This window comes from Anomaloglossus baeobatrachus, chromosome 9 (assembly GCF_048569485.1).
Source record: "Anomaloglossus baeobatrachus isolate aAnoBae1 chromosome 9, aAnoBae1.hap1, whole genome shotgun sequence".
In the NCBI taxonomy this organism is placed as follows: Eukaryota; Metazoa; Chordata; class Amphibia; order Anura; family Aromobatidae; genus Anomaloglossus; species Anomaloglossus baeobatrachus.
In genome coordinates, this window is record NC_134361.1 from 20,299,066 (window position 1) to 20,314,069 (window position 15,004).

General features: G+C 41.6%; 1 protein-coding gene across 3 annotated transcripts in view; it reads left to right on the top strand.

The window, feature by feature from the left end:
* Positions 1–9,351, top strand: part of COL11A2 (collagen type XI alpha 2 chain) — a 110,328-nt gene extending 100,977 nt beyond the window's left edge. For all 3 annotated transcript variants that reach the window (XM_075323219.1, XM_075323217.1, XM_075323218.1), the window contains 14 exons: positions 620–673; positions 852–905; positions 1,020–1,127; positions 1,936–1,989; positions 2,064–2,117; positions 4,960–5,067; positions 5,148–5,201; positions 5,407–5,442; positions 5,725–5,778; positions 5,876–6,125; positions 6,950–7,062; positions 7,141–7,209; positions 7,439–7,672; positions 8,251–9,351. In XM_075323219.1, coding sequence (XP_075179334.1) covers positions 620–673; positions 852–905; positions 1,020–1,127; positions 1,936–1,989; positions 2,064–2,117; positions 4,960–5,067; positions 5,148–5,201; positions 5,407–5,442; positions 5,725–5,778; positions 5,876–6,125; positions 6,950–7,062; positions 7,141–7,209; positions 7,439–7,672; positions 8,251–8,397 — 1,389 coding nt within the window. In that variant the 3' untranslated portion in view covers positions 8,398–9,351. The remainder of the gene's footprint in view (positions 1–619; positions 674–851; positions 906–1,019; positions 1,128–1,935; positions 1,990–2,063; positions 2,118–4,959; positions 5,068–5,147; positions 5,202–5,406; positions 5,443–5,724; positions 5,779–5,875; positions 6,126–6,949; positions 7,063–7,140; positions 7,210–7,438; positions 7,673–8,250) is intronic.
* Positions 9,352–15,004: the final 5,653 nt, after the last annotated feature.

Here is a 15,004-nt window from a genome sequence, read left to right on the forward strand (position 1 = left end):
AAGGAAAACCCTGTGTCTAGGGAAGGGAGAGATGGTAAGACATGACCAAGCCTATCGCTTCTCTCACCGCCCTAGATAGGTTCTGCATCTGTGCGCTGAGCAGGATACCTAGCCCGAGGCTGACTCTGACCTGGACCCTAGGTAGGGAATGTATGGGATGAGTTGTCTTTGTCAACCCCTCTAGTTAATAAAAGGACACACAGGAATAACAAACAAGGGATAACAACTTATGCAACAAAGTTACTCCAGATGATTGCAAGCCGATTGCTTACACTCAGGATCTGTAGGTAGTTAGAGCTATCCCCAGCACAGACCAGAAGGGAATGATGGTATTTAAGGACATAAACGGATGTGCTGATGAAAATAGCCGAAAGGGTGAGGAACTCCGCAGGGTCCTAAAGGGAAAGGGATGAACCACATGCAGAGGAGATACATGAGATACCATATACATCAAGCAGGAATAACGAAAGGTCAAGGAGCAGTTTATGCAGCCAAACACTTCAACCTTCTATAGCCGGACACAACAGGACTGTGTGTCACAACCTGACACACCCATGACAGATAGAAACATGAATGGAGTCCCTTCTGTACCTTCTCATACTATGTTCTATTTTTTCAGGGATCTCCTGGTCCTACTGGAGAAAATGGACCCCCAGGAGCATTGGGAAAACGAGTAAGTAAGAGATGAATGACAATAAACCTAATTTGTTGTGCTACTTACCCGTCAGATCTCCACCCCCTACATAATGTGACATGATGGCACAGATGAGGGCTGTTGGCCTTCCTGTCAGTTCTGCTTTATTATATTCTCATTATTTCTTACCTTCCTCTATCTCCTCTTTCTCTCGCAGGGTCCGGCGGGTCCATCTGGTCCTGAAGGTCGTCAGGGAGAAAAGGGAGCAAAGGTAAATGCTTTGGATCTTACTCCAGGATCTGACACATATTGATTCCTTATCCATCACTCTGATATAAGCCTCAGTATTACAGCGCTTCTTACACCTTGTTTCGTCTTTTCTCAGGGAGAGGCCGGGTCTGTGGGTCCTCCTGGTAAGACAGGAGCTGTGGGACCTCAGGGAACTCAAGGAAAGCAAGGACCAGAAGGACTCAGAGGCATCCCAGGAGCCGTGGTGAGTGATCTGCCCGAAAATGCAGAACAGCTATCAGTCTTTATGGGGCTGATCAGAAGATATTTGGATATTCAGTGCACACATTATCTCTTACTTATGCAGTCATTTATCCTCTAATATGTACGGGGTCGATATTGGAAATTATACAAATATTTTTAAATTAAATCAGACGACATTTTAAGTTTGGTCTAATGCCGAGGCTTGTTTAGGTCCGGTTCCTGGGACGGTGGTGTGGAAATGTGGCTTGTAGGGATTGTTTGCATGTAGAGCTGTGTTATATCTGATCTCTACGATACAACTTTATATGAGTTACTTCCTAAGCGGGATAGACAGTGGGCAAATGGGTTTGGTTGGTTGGTTTTCTAGCGAAACTCCTGACCTCCTGCATTGGCCACTGGCACTTCCTCATGTTTGGAGATGAGTTTTGGTCCCTTTCAGAGGACCTGGTAGCGCATATTGCTAATGTGTCACAAGGACTTCTGCTCTCTAGTTTTCTCTGTGTGTGAGACGGCTTATAAAAGGTCTGAAATGAAATAGTGTTCCTCACAGGTCACATTGTTTCTTGCTGAAAAAAACCTTTAGAGGAATCTGTCTACGAGATTTCACACCCTAGACTGTTTATATGCTCAAGTAGCTCTTTCACAGACAAGTCCAGCTATACCTTTACATGGCCGACCCGTTCCTCCGTCACTAAGATATCAGCATTTGAGTTTATATACAAATTAGACTGAAGGACTATGGTAGATCTGAAGCCTCTGTCACTCCAGCTCTATTCCCTGCTTATACTGTATCTCTTTTTTGTCTGTAGGGTGAACAAGGTCGCCCTGGAGCAACAGGTCAAGCGGGACCCCCCGGACCAGTGGTAGGTGACACAACCGCAGGTCTCTAGGTACAATCTGTAGTAGTGGAGTATGTCTTGACCTATCTATCTTGCAGGGTCCTCCCGGACTGCCTGGGCTGAAAGGAGACAATGGCGCTAAAGGAGAGAAGGTGAGGACGTCGGATTCATTGTATGTCAGAATATTTACACACATGTAATAATTGTCTGGTGATGACCGCAGCCGACATTACAGTAATAGTCATACACATCATATACAGGAGGATCAATGCACACTGATGAACAATATCTTATTGTTCTGGTCACCATTGTATATTCTTATAACTGGAGCTTTAGGGAAGTGAAATCTGAACAATCATCTCAGAAACCCTGTGTGGCCCATAAACATATGTAAAAATAAAGTCATCTCCATCTGCAGGTCATCGCTATTTTCTCACTTTTTCATGATACACAGTTTGGTTTTGGTGTTTCCATTGCCAGCCATACTGTAGGTGTAAAGATAAACCATGTCATATACAATATTACCCTCATGGTAAAATCAATCATCGACCTGGAAATGGCATTAAGATAATTTCCCAATATCAGAATTAACTAATTTTCCATATTTTCACCTTTTCAATTATGTTCCTTTACCAGCATCTACGCCTTTTATAAAAATCTACCATGTTTCCCTGAAAATAAGACCTACCCCAAAAATAAGCCATAGCATTATTTTTGGAGTATGATTGAAATGTAGCCCTGACCCAAAAATAAGCCCTAGTTATTCCCAGGGATGGCGTTAGGCAAACTGGGGAATTGGCCAGGGTCCACACGCTCTTAAGGGGGCTTTACATGCTGCGACATCGCTAACGATATATCGTCGGACCACGTCGTTAGTGACGCACATCCGGCGCCGTTAGCGACATCGCAGCGTGTGACACCAAGGAGTAACGATCAACGAGTGCAAAAACGTGAAAAATTGTTGCTTGTTGACACGTCGCGCCTTTCCCAAATATCGTTCCTGCTGCAGGTACGATGTTGTTCATAGTTCCTGCGGCTGCACACTTCGCTTACGTGTGACACTGCAGGAAAGACGAACATCTCCTTACCTGCGTCCACCGGCAATGCGGAAGGAAGGAGGTGGGCGGCATGTTCCGGCCGCTCATCTCCGCCCCTCCTCTGCTATTGGACGGCTGTCGTGTGACGTCGCTGTGATGCCGTACGAACCGCCCCCTTAGAAAGGAGGCGGTTCACAGGCAACAGCGACGTCACAGGGAAGGTAAGTCCATGTGACAGGTGTTAGCGATGTTGTGTGCCATGGGCAGCGATTTGCCCGTGACGCACAACCGACGGGGGCGGGTTCGCTCGCTAGTGATATCGGTACCGATATCGCAGCATGTAAAGTACCCTTTTGTAAACAAAAAATACATGGCTAGTTTATATATACACTGGGGGAAACACTCCAGAGGTTCCCACAGGAGGGGTGCCAACTTCAAAAAACATTGTAAACAAAGAGGACAAAGAAGAGAATGGCACAAAGGATTTACAAAAAAAGGGGGAGGATGGTATCACAGAGTCGTGAAAGGATGAAGCCCCTAAGATAAGTCCTTTATAGTCGTGTAGACTGTAATTGTTGTCGTGTAATACTGTGATTGTTGTGAGATTAATATTTTTAATAATACTATTTAATAAAATGTATTCTCTTTTTTGCAAATCCTTTGTGCCATTATCTTCTTTGTCCTCTTTGTTTACAATGTAAAGTACCCTTTAGGGTCCCCCAGTATTTGTATTCTGAGGTTAAGACTCTTAAGAACCTTTGGTGACATCACAGTCATGTGACCATGATTGATATTCCCAAAAGTCCTTTAACTACAAAGGAACTGAAGAGAAGACAGGCTGGTCTGTATGTGCAGTGTGTGTGTATATACATGTGTATGTAATGTGTGTGTGTGTGTGTGTGTGTGTGTGTGTGTGTGTGTGTGTGTGTATATACATGTGAATGTGCAGTGTGTATGTGCAGTGTGTGTATATACATGTGTATGTAGTGTGTGGGTATGTGTGTATGTATATATACATGTGTATGTGCAGTGTGTCTATATACATGTGTAGGTAGTGTGTGGGTGTGTGTGTGCATATATACATGTGAATGTTCAGTGTGTATGTGCAGTGTGTGTATGTGCAGTGTGTATATATACATGTATATGTGCAGTGTGTGTATGTGCAGTGTGTGTATAAACATGTATATGTGCAGTGTGTGTGTATATATACATGTGAACGTGCAGTGTGTATGTGTGTGTATGTGCAGTGTGTGTATAAACGTGTATGTGCAGTGTCTATATGTGCAGTGTGTGTATAAACATGTATATGTGCAGTGTGCATGTATACATGTGTACGTAGTATGTATGTATATATACATGTGAACGTGCAGTGTGTATGTGCAGTGTTTATACATGTGTATGTGCAGTGTGTGTGTGTGTATATATATATATATATATATATATATATATATATATGTGTGTGCAGTGTGTGCAGTGTGTGTATATACATGTGTATGTGCAATGTCTGTGTGATGACATGATTATATTTTAATAAATGTTCCTTGTTTGCTTAAGAATAAATATGTATTGTTGATTATGGAAAAACTAAGACATCCCCTAAAAATAAGCCCTAACCCATTATTGGAAAAAAAATAATATAAGACCCTGTCTTATTTTCAAAAACATGGTATTATTTATTTTGCCATCACTGCCTATTCCATTACTGTAAAGAACCTTACAACTATAACTGCTCCACCTCACAGTTTATTGAGATATGATAAGTGATGTGTACGGGGACAATCTTATATCTCCACTATTCACATTTATTTTAAAATATTAGGTCCTACAGACACAGCGTTTCCAAATGCCAGAGAGCGGTGTAATATGGATATAATGACATTGTGTGTAATAACTTGGGACTGTGATATTTTTTCAATTATTATTATTACTGCAGTAACTGACTTTCATCATTGTTTAGGGTCATCCGGGTCTTATCGGCCTCATCGGACCAACTGGAGAGCAGGGCGAGAAAGGTGACCGAGGTCTGCCGGGTCCACACGGTACCAGCGGTCAGAAAGGAGAACCTGTGAGTGTAGTATCAGTACATACATTTGTGTTATATTTGTGCGTTATCCGGCGTCTTACTCCGCTTTTTTCCTATTATAGGGTATTCCTGGTGTCACGGGTCCTATCGGCCCAGGAGGATCAGCCGGACAACCTGTAAGTCCTTTATTCTGTTTTTATTATTTTATACATATTTAGTGTATTTACTCTAAACCACATTCAGATTTAGTGAATTTAGATTGTGAGCTCCAATAGAGCAGAAGTAGACGACACTACAGAATATGTCAGTGCTATGGAAATAAAAAGCTGGAGATAAATCATATATATTCAAGTTCTGACTTTTATCTTCTTTATTATTTAGGGGTCTCAAGGTCCTAAGGGAGCAAAGGGAGCCACGGTGAGTGATCTGTGCCTTTATTACAACTTTTATTTGAAGCTTTCCCTATAGTGATGTTCTGTTTTTACAATTTGTCTGTTCATAAAACTTTAGGATATATAAAGACTTACACGACACCATTCATTTTCTTTATTGCACCATCTGTGAGACTATAAGAGGACAGATAATGCATGGATGGATAAGGATTATAGTCATTTATTGTAGGATATCTCGCATATATCTATCAGTGAGACGTCTTTCTATGTCATGTCCATTACATTTTGTTACCCATTTCTCATACAGGGACAAGCTGGACCCAAAGGACAGAAGGGAGTACAAGGTCCCGCCGGACCTCCGGTAAGTGCTATGTGATACTGATGGATTCACTTTGGATTTTTCCAGCGTGTGTTTGATATCATATAATCTAATTCCCTGTTGTCCGTATTTCGTACAGGGACCTCCAGGAGAAGTCATCCAGCCGCTGCCTTTCCAGATGCCCAAGAAAAATAAACGCTCCATTGATGCAAGTCAGTTCATGGCTGATGAAACCACCGGGGACTACGCCGATGGCATGGAAGAAATCTATGGATCCCTCAATGCTATAAAGAAAGATATTGAGCTAATGAAGACACCATTGGGTACAAAGGAACACCCGGCCCGCACGTGCCTGGACCTGCGACTCTGCCACCCAGAGCTTCCAGACGGTAAATAAGTCATCAGATAGCACTGACCATCAATGAGGGATCGATGGACACAATGGAAGGTTAAATGACCATGTCTATAATACACAGACACAAGGAAACTTTTGAGAAATATGTTGGTGTTATAAACAACCTAAATAGGTTTTATTGGACCCTCATTATGTGAATAAACAGGTTTCATAACTATTCGTCACTACACAAGAGAGCAGTGGAGAATTAATGGAGGACGGACTTCTCTACGCCCATTGGCAGGAATGGAAAGATTCATGTTGCGCTTCCTTCTCTCCATTATTTATTCCACTGGATACACTAATAAATGTCTAAGACGGGAAAACCCAAATTCATAATTTGTTATTTTCACAGAAAAATAAGCAACTTTATAAGAATTTTGCTCATGTCATATCATTACTCTTTGTTTACTATGGAAATAATTGGTTGGTTCAGGTTTAGTACAGGAATATACAAGTCTAAATCAGATGATTAGTTTGAGAAAAACTGATTTAACCAAAACGTGTCACGGGAGCGTTTGTTTGATGAAACTCTTAGAAAACTGCTCTTGCTGGCTCCAATATTCCACCTTTTTTGTTATAGTTTCCTGACAAATACACCTTTCCAACTGAACATTTATTGTCTGTCACTTTGTGTTAGCTTTTGAGATTTACTACATGAATTTTAGAGCGCAGAATCTGACAACTATCACATCTGTCCCCGAGCTTCCATGTACAGGGTGTAGTCAGACGCTGGGCCCCAATCTCCAGTAGTAAACCTCTGAGGAGCTGGACGTACTGTTGTAGGTGGTTTCTTATAACAGCAATTCTTCTTCACAGGAGAATATTGGATTGATCCAAACCAGGGCTGCACCCGAGACGCCTTCAAGGTCTTCTGTAACTTTACCTCCGGGGCAGAGTCCTGCATCTACCCCAGCAAGGACATTGAGAAGGTGAACACTGGGATCCAGCGGGGTGTTATGTTGGATGAGATGTGACATTTTTGTTCATGAGTTTTTCCTCACTTTTAGGTTAAGATGTCTTTGTGGAACACAGAGAAGAAAGAGACCTGGTTCAGCAAGTTCAGGAGCGGCCATAAGGTCAGTGCCGGCAGCAGAGATGGACCTACAATCCATGTAAAGATGGAAATATAAGGATTATTAATAGTCACTTATGTCTTCTATTACTTCATTTGTTGTTGTTTTTTTAATCACATAATTATATTATACATTGCATAGTTCTTAATTCTTTATCTATGTTGGTTCCTCATTTTCCTCATCTTAATTTGATCTCTTTCTCATTTGTGGATTTTTTCTTAATTCCTGGCAGTTTTCTTATGTTGATTCGGACAAAAACCCCATTGGTGTGGTCCAGCTGACCTTCCTCCGCCTGCTCAGTGTTGGTGCCCGTCAGAACTTCACGTATCACTGCCATCGCTCTGCTGGCTGGCACATGGCCTCCACCGACAGCTACCAGAAAGCACTGCACTTCATGGGCGCCAATGATGAGGATCTTTCCTTCCACACAAGTCCTTACATCAAGGCTCTCAGAGATGGCTGTTCGGTAAGTCAACGTCATTTTGAATTATAAGACTAGGTTACCAAAGACTTGTTTACTTAGTATGGAGACTGCTACACACAATCTGTCAAATCAGAACCTAACCTTATACTGAGGAGTCCAAGTTTGATAAATTGTGGGTGTCTGACCACTGGGACCAACCAGGAGAATGGGCCTCTACTATCTCATCAGAATGGAGTGGTAGTGTGCATGCCTCACCTACCTCCATTCATTGTCTATGGGGCTTTCGATTGGTGCACTTGGCTTTTTCTGGCAGCCCCATATGGAATGGAAACTGACGCCCCATTCTAAGGGGATAAAAATGCCCCATTCTCTGATCAGTGTGAGTCCCAACAGTTGGATATGGGTCACAGCTGTCTGACCACCACAAATCTATAAGTTATCATCGGTCCTGTAGATAGCTGATAACTTCTCTTTCCTGGAGAACCAGTTTGAAGTCTAAAAGGTGAAGTCCGTCAACCTTTCTAGCACGATCACATAACATTGGGTAATAATGCGTTTGGGAGACTCCTCTAGTAATAATTATATACAGTGACTTATTGCATTTTGTGTTTCGCTTACAGATGAGGAAAGGCACCGACAAGACTGTGCTAGAGATTCACACCCCACGCGTAGAGCAGCTCCCATTGACGGACGCTATGTTTATGGACTTTGGAGAACCCAACCAGAAATTTGGATTTGAAGTGGGACCTGTATGTTTTATGGGCTGAGGCAGTTCAGAAAGAGAGACAATCCCCCACCCAACTGTACCCCTTTCTTACAAAAAAAAGGAGATGCCCTCCCCCCTTTTTCTCCACTCCTGTACACCAGTATTCAAGATGCTCAGCCGATGAGGAGCAGAAGGCAAAACCCATCCACCGAGGTGGTGCAAGAGACCAAAAGCCCCGCTCAACCCGTGACAAAGACCTAAAGCTGGGCGGATATTCTGATGACCAAAGAAAGATTTTTTTTATCATAGACTTTTAGCTAGAATTATTTGTGGCTTTTTTTTAACAAGAGGTAAAGACGACCCTTGCAGATAAACAGAAAGGGTGTGGACTTCCCATTGTCCTACAACATTCACATTGTGGACACATTGAGCCACTTTTTTGCCCATAGAGATTATTCTCTTCTTTACTGGTTTTTCAAGCTCTTATGTCTCCAGTTTTGAACACATGCGGATTCCTAATAACGGGACTCCATTTTTTTTCTTCTGTGGATAAATGAAAGTTTTAAATATTATTTAAAAAAAAATAATAAAATTTGGTATAAATGTCCCCTCTACCTTGCACAAAACATGGGAAAATATTAATGCGAACAGAAGTCCAGAACAAACAAGAAGACAATCGAAAATCTGTGAACCCGTTTTTACTATGGTGCTCGGAGTAAAGCTTATGTTTTGTCCAACAAGATTATCAAAAAATCTCACAGGTGCTCAGAGTATTACTGTGTAATGTTTGTAAGTATTTTTTGTATTGTAATATATAATCTATAATTTTGCTGCTTTTTATTTTTATTTTTTTTTTCATTCTTGCGCATGTCCATACATGACTCCCTGCCGCCACTATCAACCCCTTCCACCTCTCTCCACTTTGTCCCCATTCCATCCAGTTCCTGTTCTCCGATCTGCTCTGTGTCTATAGTTTCCTCTTTTATTTAATAAATAATGTGCAAAAGGTGAAATCCACAGAGGAATAAACTGGCAGGTTGGGTTCTTTTCTTGAGTCGGGTTTTGGAAAGACAAAGCACCTCTAAAGTTCATGCACCAGAAGGAAACACTGGATTTTCCAAATGTGTTGGCTACAAGGAAAACAGCAAAATTCTATAAGTGAAACAGATTTGGTCAACTTTCTATATAAGGGACACCTTACATTGGATTCACGAACTTTGTATATGTTATGAAATTTGCACCCAATTTCCACAATATTCTACATTGCAACATTGCATTGTTAGTGAATGCATTGTTATGAAGCACCATTCACAGCATAAAAAGATCCAACCGGATTGTAGGCATCCAGAGGAACTTTAGTCCATTTCCATAATGTAGTAATAACCTTATATTGCATCCGTGATAACTTCAAGTCACATAGCGGTGATTGGCTGTTGTGGTGATTTAGGTTATTCTCCCCCACCCTCAAAAAAGTTATTGTCTACCATTATTGATAACTTTCTGATTGCTGGGGGACCCACCGCTGAGACCCACAGCAATCTTGAGACTGGGGTTTTGCAGATATGTGCTGAATGTTGAAGTGTAACACAAGCTCTGCCTTTGCTCCATTCATTGTCTATGGGACTGCCAAGGGCTCTACTCAGGAAAGGGTTGCAGAGCCCTGTTCTCAAGATTTGAAAGCTCCCCATATCAGAATTACTGGGGGTTCAACCACTGAGACCTACAGCAATTGTAAGACTGGGGCTCTGCAGTCATGTCCTGAATGTGAAGTGTAGCACAAGCTCTGCCTCTGCTCCATTCGTTGACTATGGGACTGCCAAGGGCTCTACTCAGGAAAGGGTTGCAGAGCCCTGTTCTCAAGATTTGAAAGCCCCCCATATCAGAATTACTGGGGGTTCAACCACTGAGACCTACAGCAATCGTAAGACTGGGGCTCTGCAGTCATGTCCTGAATGGGAAGTGTAGCACAAGCTCTGCCTCTGCTCCATTCATTGTCTATTGGACGGCCATGTGCTCTATTCAGGAAATGGTTGCAGAGTCCGTTATCAAGATTTGAAAGCCCCATTATCAGAATTACCAGGGGTACGACCACTGGCAGACAAAGACAGAAAAGGGCCCCTGTGCAAGAACAAGATATGGGCTCTTTGTAGCCCAAGAACTCATAAAGATGCAAAATTGCACCTGCTTTGTAGGTAGAAATAGGCCCTATTACCTCTTGGGCCCCTATGTGGCCGCACAGGTCGAATTAATGATATGTTTACCCCTGACTGGGATCCACAGTGATCCCAAGACCAGGTCATTGCAGCTCCATAGTGAATAGTAAAGAAGTGCATGCTTAATCTCTGCTCCATTCATTGTCTATGGGACTTCCGATCACTGTGCTCAGCTATTCCTGACAGTCCAATGCACTTCGCCTACACACCTCCATTCAGGAATCACTGGAGGTCCAATATTGGAATCACTTGGGGCCCCAGCAGTTGGACCCAGCACCTTATCCCCATCCCATGGATTGGGGATTAATTGCTTTTTTGGAATAACCGTTAACATCTAATGGATATCATGTCATCACAAATGGATGCTAAACATTAAAATGTATTTAGAGCCATGTTGTGCGCTCAGTGGTCTGTCCTGTGTACGGACAACATACTACAGATCAGGTCCATAGTCCTGGTAGGAAAAACAGACCGAAATTCATGACATTTGGCTATTAGTAATGCTGACAGATTGGAAATCATGACCATAGTGCTGTCCCGCCTCTCTGTGCCTCCCCCCGCCCCTTAATGCAGTGATTGACAGCTCTCTGTTATTCTACCTACAGAGGGATAATTAGAGCCGATGCAGCTTTCTGCTCATGAATTTCTCTGGAATTTGGTGTATTGTTTCAGCGCTGACTTTACCAAACAGCACAACAATGTCTTTGATAGAAAATCTATATCCTGACTCCTACCACACTTCCATAGAGTTTTATTATATAATCCTTACCGCCTGCAGCCCAGATTAGATGAGGATTATTACACGGGGATTCCTGATTATGTTACAGATATTATCTGGTTTGTTTGCATATTGCTATCCAGTACAGTAACAATTAGGTGTAAATCAATTTCTTTATTATTTTATATGATCACACATTTTTGGGATGTTTTCTGCAATCACAATGTATCTGACCTGCTCATTAACGTTAATAAGGAAGTGAAGTGGTTAATTGTAGCTTTATATAGGTCATTATCAGTGGTGATCTACACTCAGCAGACTTATGAGAGACTGAGAGAACCGGGAGGGAATAAATAACCAATATCAAGGGTTTGAAAGAAATGCTTCAAACAGGATCAGCTCAAAATACAATAATGTAATCTTTATTCAGTACAAAAGATACAAATTTAAAATACATACAGAGTGATCCAAAATTACAGATTTAGATAAAGACAGGTAGATAAAAATGAAAAATGCAAATAACCGTACCAAGAGACAGAGAATAACATAAAAAGAGATGGAAACAGCTTGTAATGACATCTTATACTAATTATGCTCTTATGTAGCTGAATAGGACACAAACCCCTAAAACTGGAAATACAAGCCACTCATCTGCTGACAGTTATTTCTCCAGACTCCCCCTCCCCATATAGAGGACATGCATGTAATAAGCTGCTGTCAGACAACACAGAGGTGCTTACTCCTGTGTGAACAAAGGATCGGACATATTGAAATCCAAGGTACCTGATCCTTTTTCTTCTAAGCTGATTTGGCCTTTGTAAATTAACCTATAGTTTAGGGATTTATTTTCAGTTTTCCTTGTTGGGTCTCCCTACACACAGCACGGTGATGACAGGGCCTCAGCGGTGAGCAATATAAAGGAAGAGCGGTAACATAGGCACAGTGTCTATATTACTGTTATATTCCTCACTGTGGTGCCAAACACAAAATAGCACATGGCAGAATGACAGATCTCCCAAAAGCAGTGATCAATAAATACCCCAGTGCAGCACAAGGCACCTTCCCAAAGGAGCAAAATCCCACAATTCACAAACACCAAATGCACAACACAGTAAGGGACAAAATACCTCTCCAGGAGCAACACATGTCCCGGTAAAACCAAAATGCAGTGCAACGCCCCCTTCTCCCGCCTCATCCCTGGCATTTTCCCACCTTCCACCCATTCCGCAGACAGCAGCATTTTCCCATTACCAATGTCCCTTTTCCATCTAAGGCAGCAGCATTGACTTAATTCTCCCCCAAACTATCCCTCCCCACTAGTGATAACACTTTCCCCATTCCCACCACTCCATGAGGGACAGGAGATGACGATGGTGGAGAAGCCATGCAGGATCTGCTCTTACTTTCCTCCTGCAGATCCTCTGAAGCCGCCATACTGCCACTGAATGCAGGACCTATTGTCATGTGGCCATGATGTCAGCGCAGGTCCTTAAAGGAAACCAAGCACCAGGATTTTCATATATAACCTAAAGCCAGGACTATACTGGCTTTATCAGGCTGATTCTATACATACCTGTAGTGGTCAGCTTGGATGTTTAGGTTTTGAAATCCAAGAAAGTAAAGTTTATAAAATCGGCAGCTGCATGAGTGACAGCAGCTGAGGAGCAGATAATATCTGGGGGGAGTATTCATAGTTATCCCCTCCCCCTGTTAGAATTAGCATAAGTATTATACAATCGTTTTAACTTTTCATCACTAGCAGGACCTGTGTGACGTCATACCCATGTTATCAGAAATGGCAGGGCCTCAGACAACAAAGCTGATACCAGGAAGCAACATTTTTCTGTTGACTGAGGCCCCACCCCTTCTGGTCACATGGGTATTACCTCACACAGGTCCTGCTAGTGAAGAAAAGTTAAAATGATTGTATAATACCTATGCTAATTCTAACAGGGGGAGAGGATAACTATGAATACTCCCCCAGATATTATCTGATCCTCAGCTGCTGTCACTCAACAAGCTGCTAATTTTACAAACTTTACTTTCTTGGGTTTCAAAACTTAAACATCCGAGCTGCCCACTAATAGTATGTATAGACTCAGCCTGATAGTGCCAGTATAACACTGGCTGTAGGTTATATAGGACAATCCTGGTGATTGGTTCAATTTAAAGAGAACCTGTTACCTCCAAAAATGCAGTTTACCTGCAGATCTAGTGCAAATCTGCAAGTAAATATTGTTTAAATTGTGTCTGGTCGGCTTACTGGAAATGTATTGAAAAAATGGAGAAAATTCCAGCACCAATCTTCAATATTTTATTTGCATATCAAGAATAAAAAAATCATGTGGGGACGCAGCCCCTAAACGCCTGACGCGTTTCGAACAAAATTCTTAATCATAGGCATAAAACAATACATAAAAACATCCTTATATACCTATTCCATTAGATAAAACCATATTCACCTGTTACTTGACAAAGTTAATTGTGCTTCATTGTAATTAAATGTGTAGAAAAAAAAAAAAGATTTTTCTTAACAGTAATGCAGGTCCATGTTTTTATATTCATGGATCCATACTTTAGCATTATCAGAGTGCAAACTGTCTTTTTGTAATTAAATGTGACAGCCTACCGAAAAGTCATGACGCCAACATAGACTGTCGACCCCCCTATACTTAGACTAGCAAAAGGCATTCCTATATACCAATTTATTCAATGGAAGAACAGGGAAAAAAACCCCGAAATTACATTTAATTTTTTTTTTCTTCCATTTAATAGATTGGTATATGGGAATGCCTTGGATAATTGAGTTGGAGGTTATATTCCTCTTGGGATTAATATATGCAGTGACATCAGCCATTTTTATTAAATGTAATTTCGGGTTTTTGTGGGTTTTTTTTTCCTATTCCTCCATTAAATAAATTAGTATATAGGAATGCCTTTTTCTAGTCTAATGAAGCACAATTAACTTTGTCAAGTAACAGGTGTATATGGTTTTATCTAATGGAATAGGATAAGGATGTTTTTATGTATTGTTCTTATGCCTATGATTAAGAATTTTGTTCGAAACGCGTTAGGTTAGTTGTGGTATTATTCCTGGAAATGTGGCTACAGGGAGAAAGTGAAGTTATATTCTCCCTATAGCTGCTCACTTCCAGTCATCAGGGTGGTGCTGGGAGCTGTAACAGTCACCGGTCCCTACATAGTAACTGTGCTGTAATCACTCCCCAGCAACTTGATTGACAGGATGCTTTGCAGTGTATGTGCACTGTATGTGCAGAGCATACTATCAATATATTGAGGAATGAGTAGAGCTGCGCTGACTTTATAGTGATTGGTGACTATAATGGCTCCTGCACCAACCTATGGCACTGTGCGCACGGTGCAGTTTGTGATGCATTTTTGGTGCAGTTTGTTGCCCTAAACTGCATGCATTTCCTTCCCCAGCAAAGTCTATGAGAATTCAGAAAGATTGTGTGCACGTTGCTTCTTTTTTTCTTGCAGTTTTGGTTGCAGAAAATTACGCAGCATGTCACTTGTTTCTGCGTTTTTGACCTGCATTTTTCCATTGAATATAGTGAAACAAACGCATGGGTAAAAATGTACTAGAAAACGCACTGAAACGAAAAATGCATGCGTTTTTTTATGTGTTTTTTGGCCAAAGGTGCAGTTTTCTTCCAGAGGGTGCGTTTTTTTTGCTGAAGAAACACAACTGCAGCGTGCACACATAGCCTAAGACT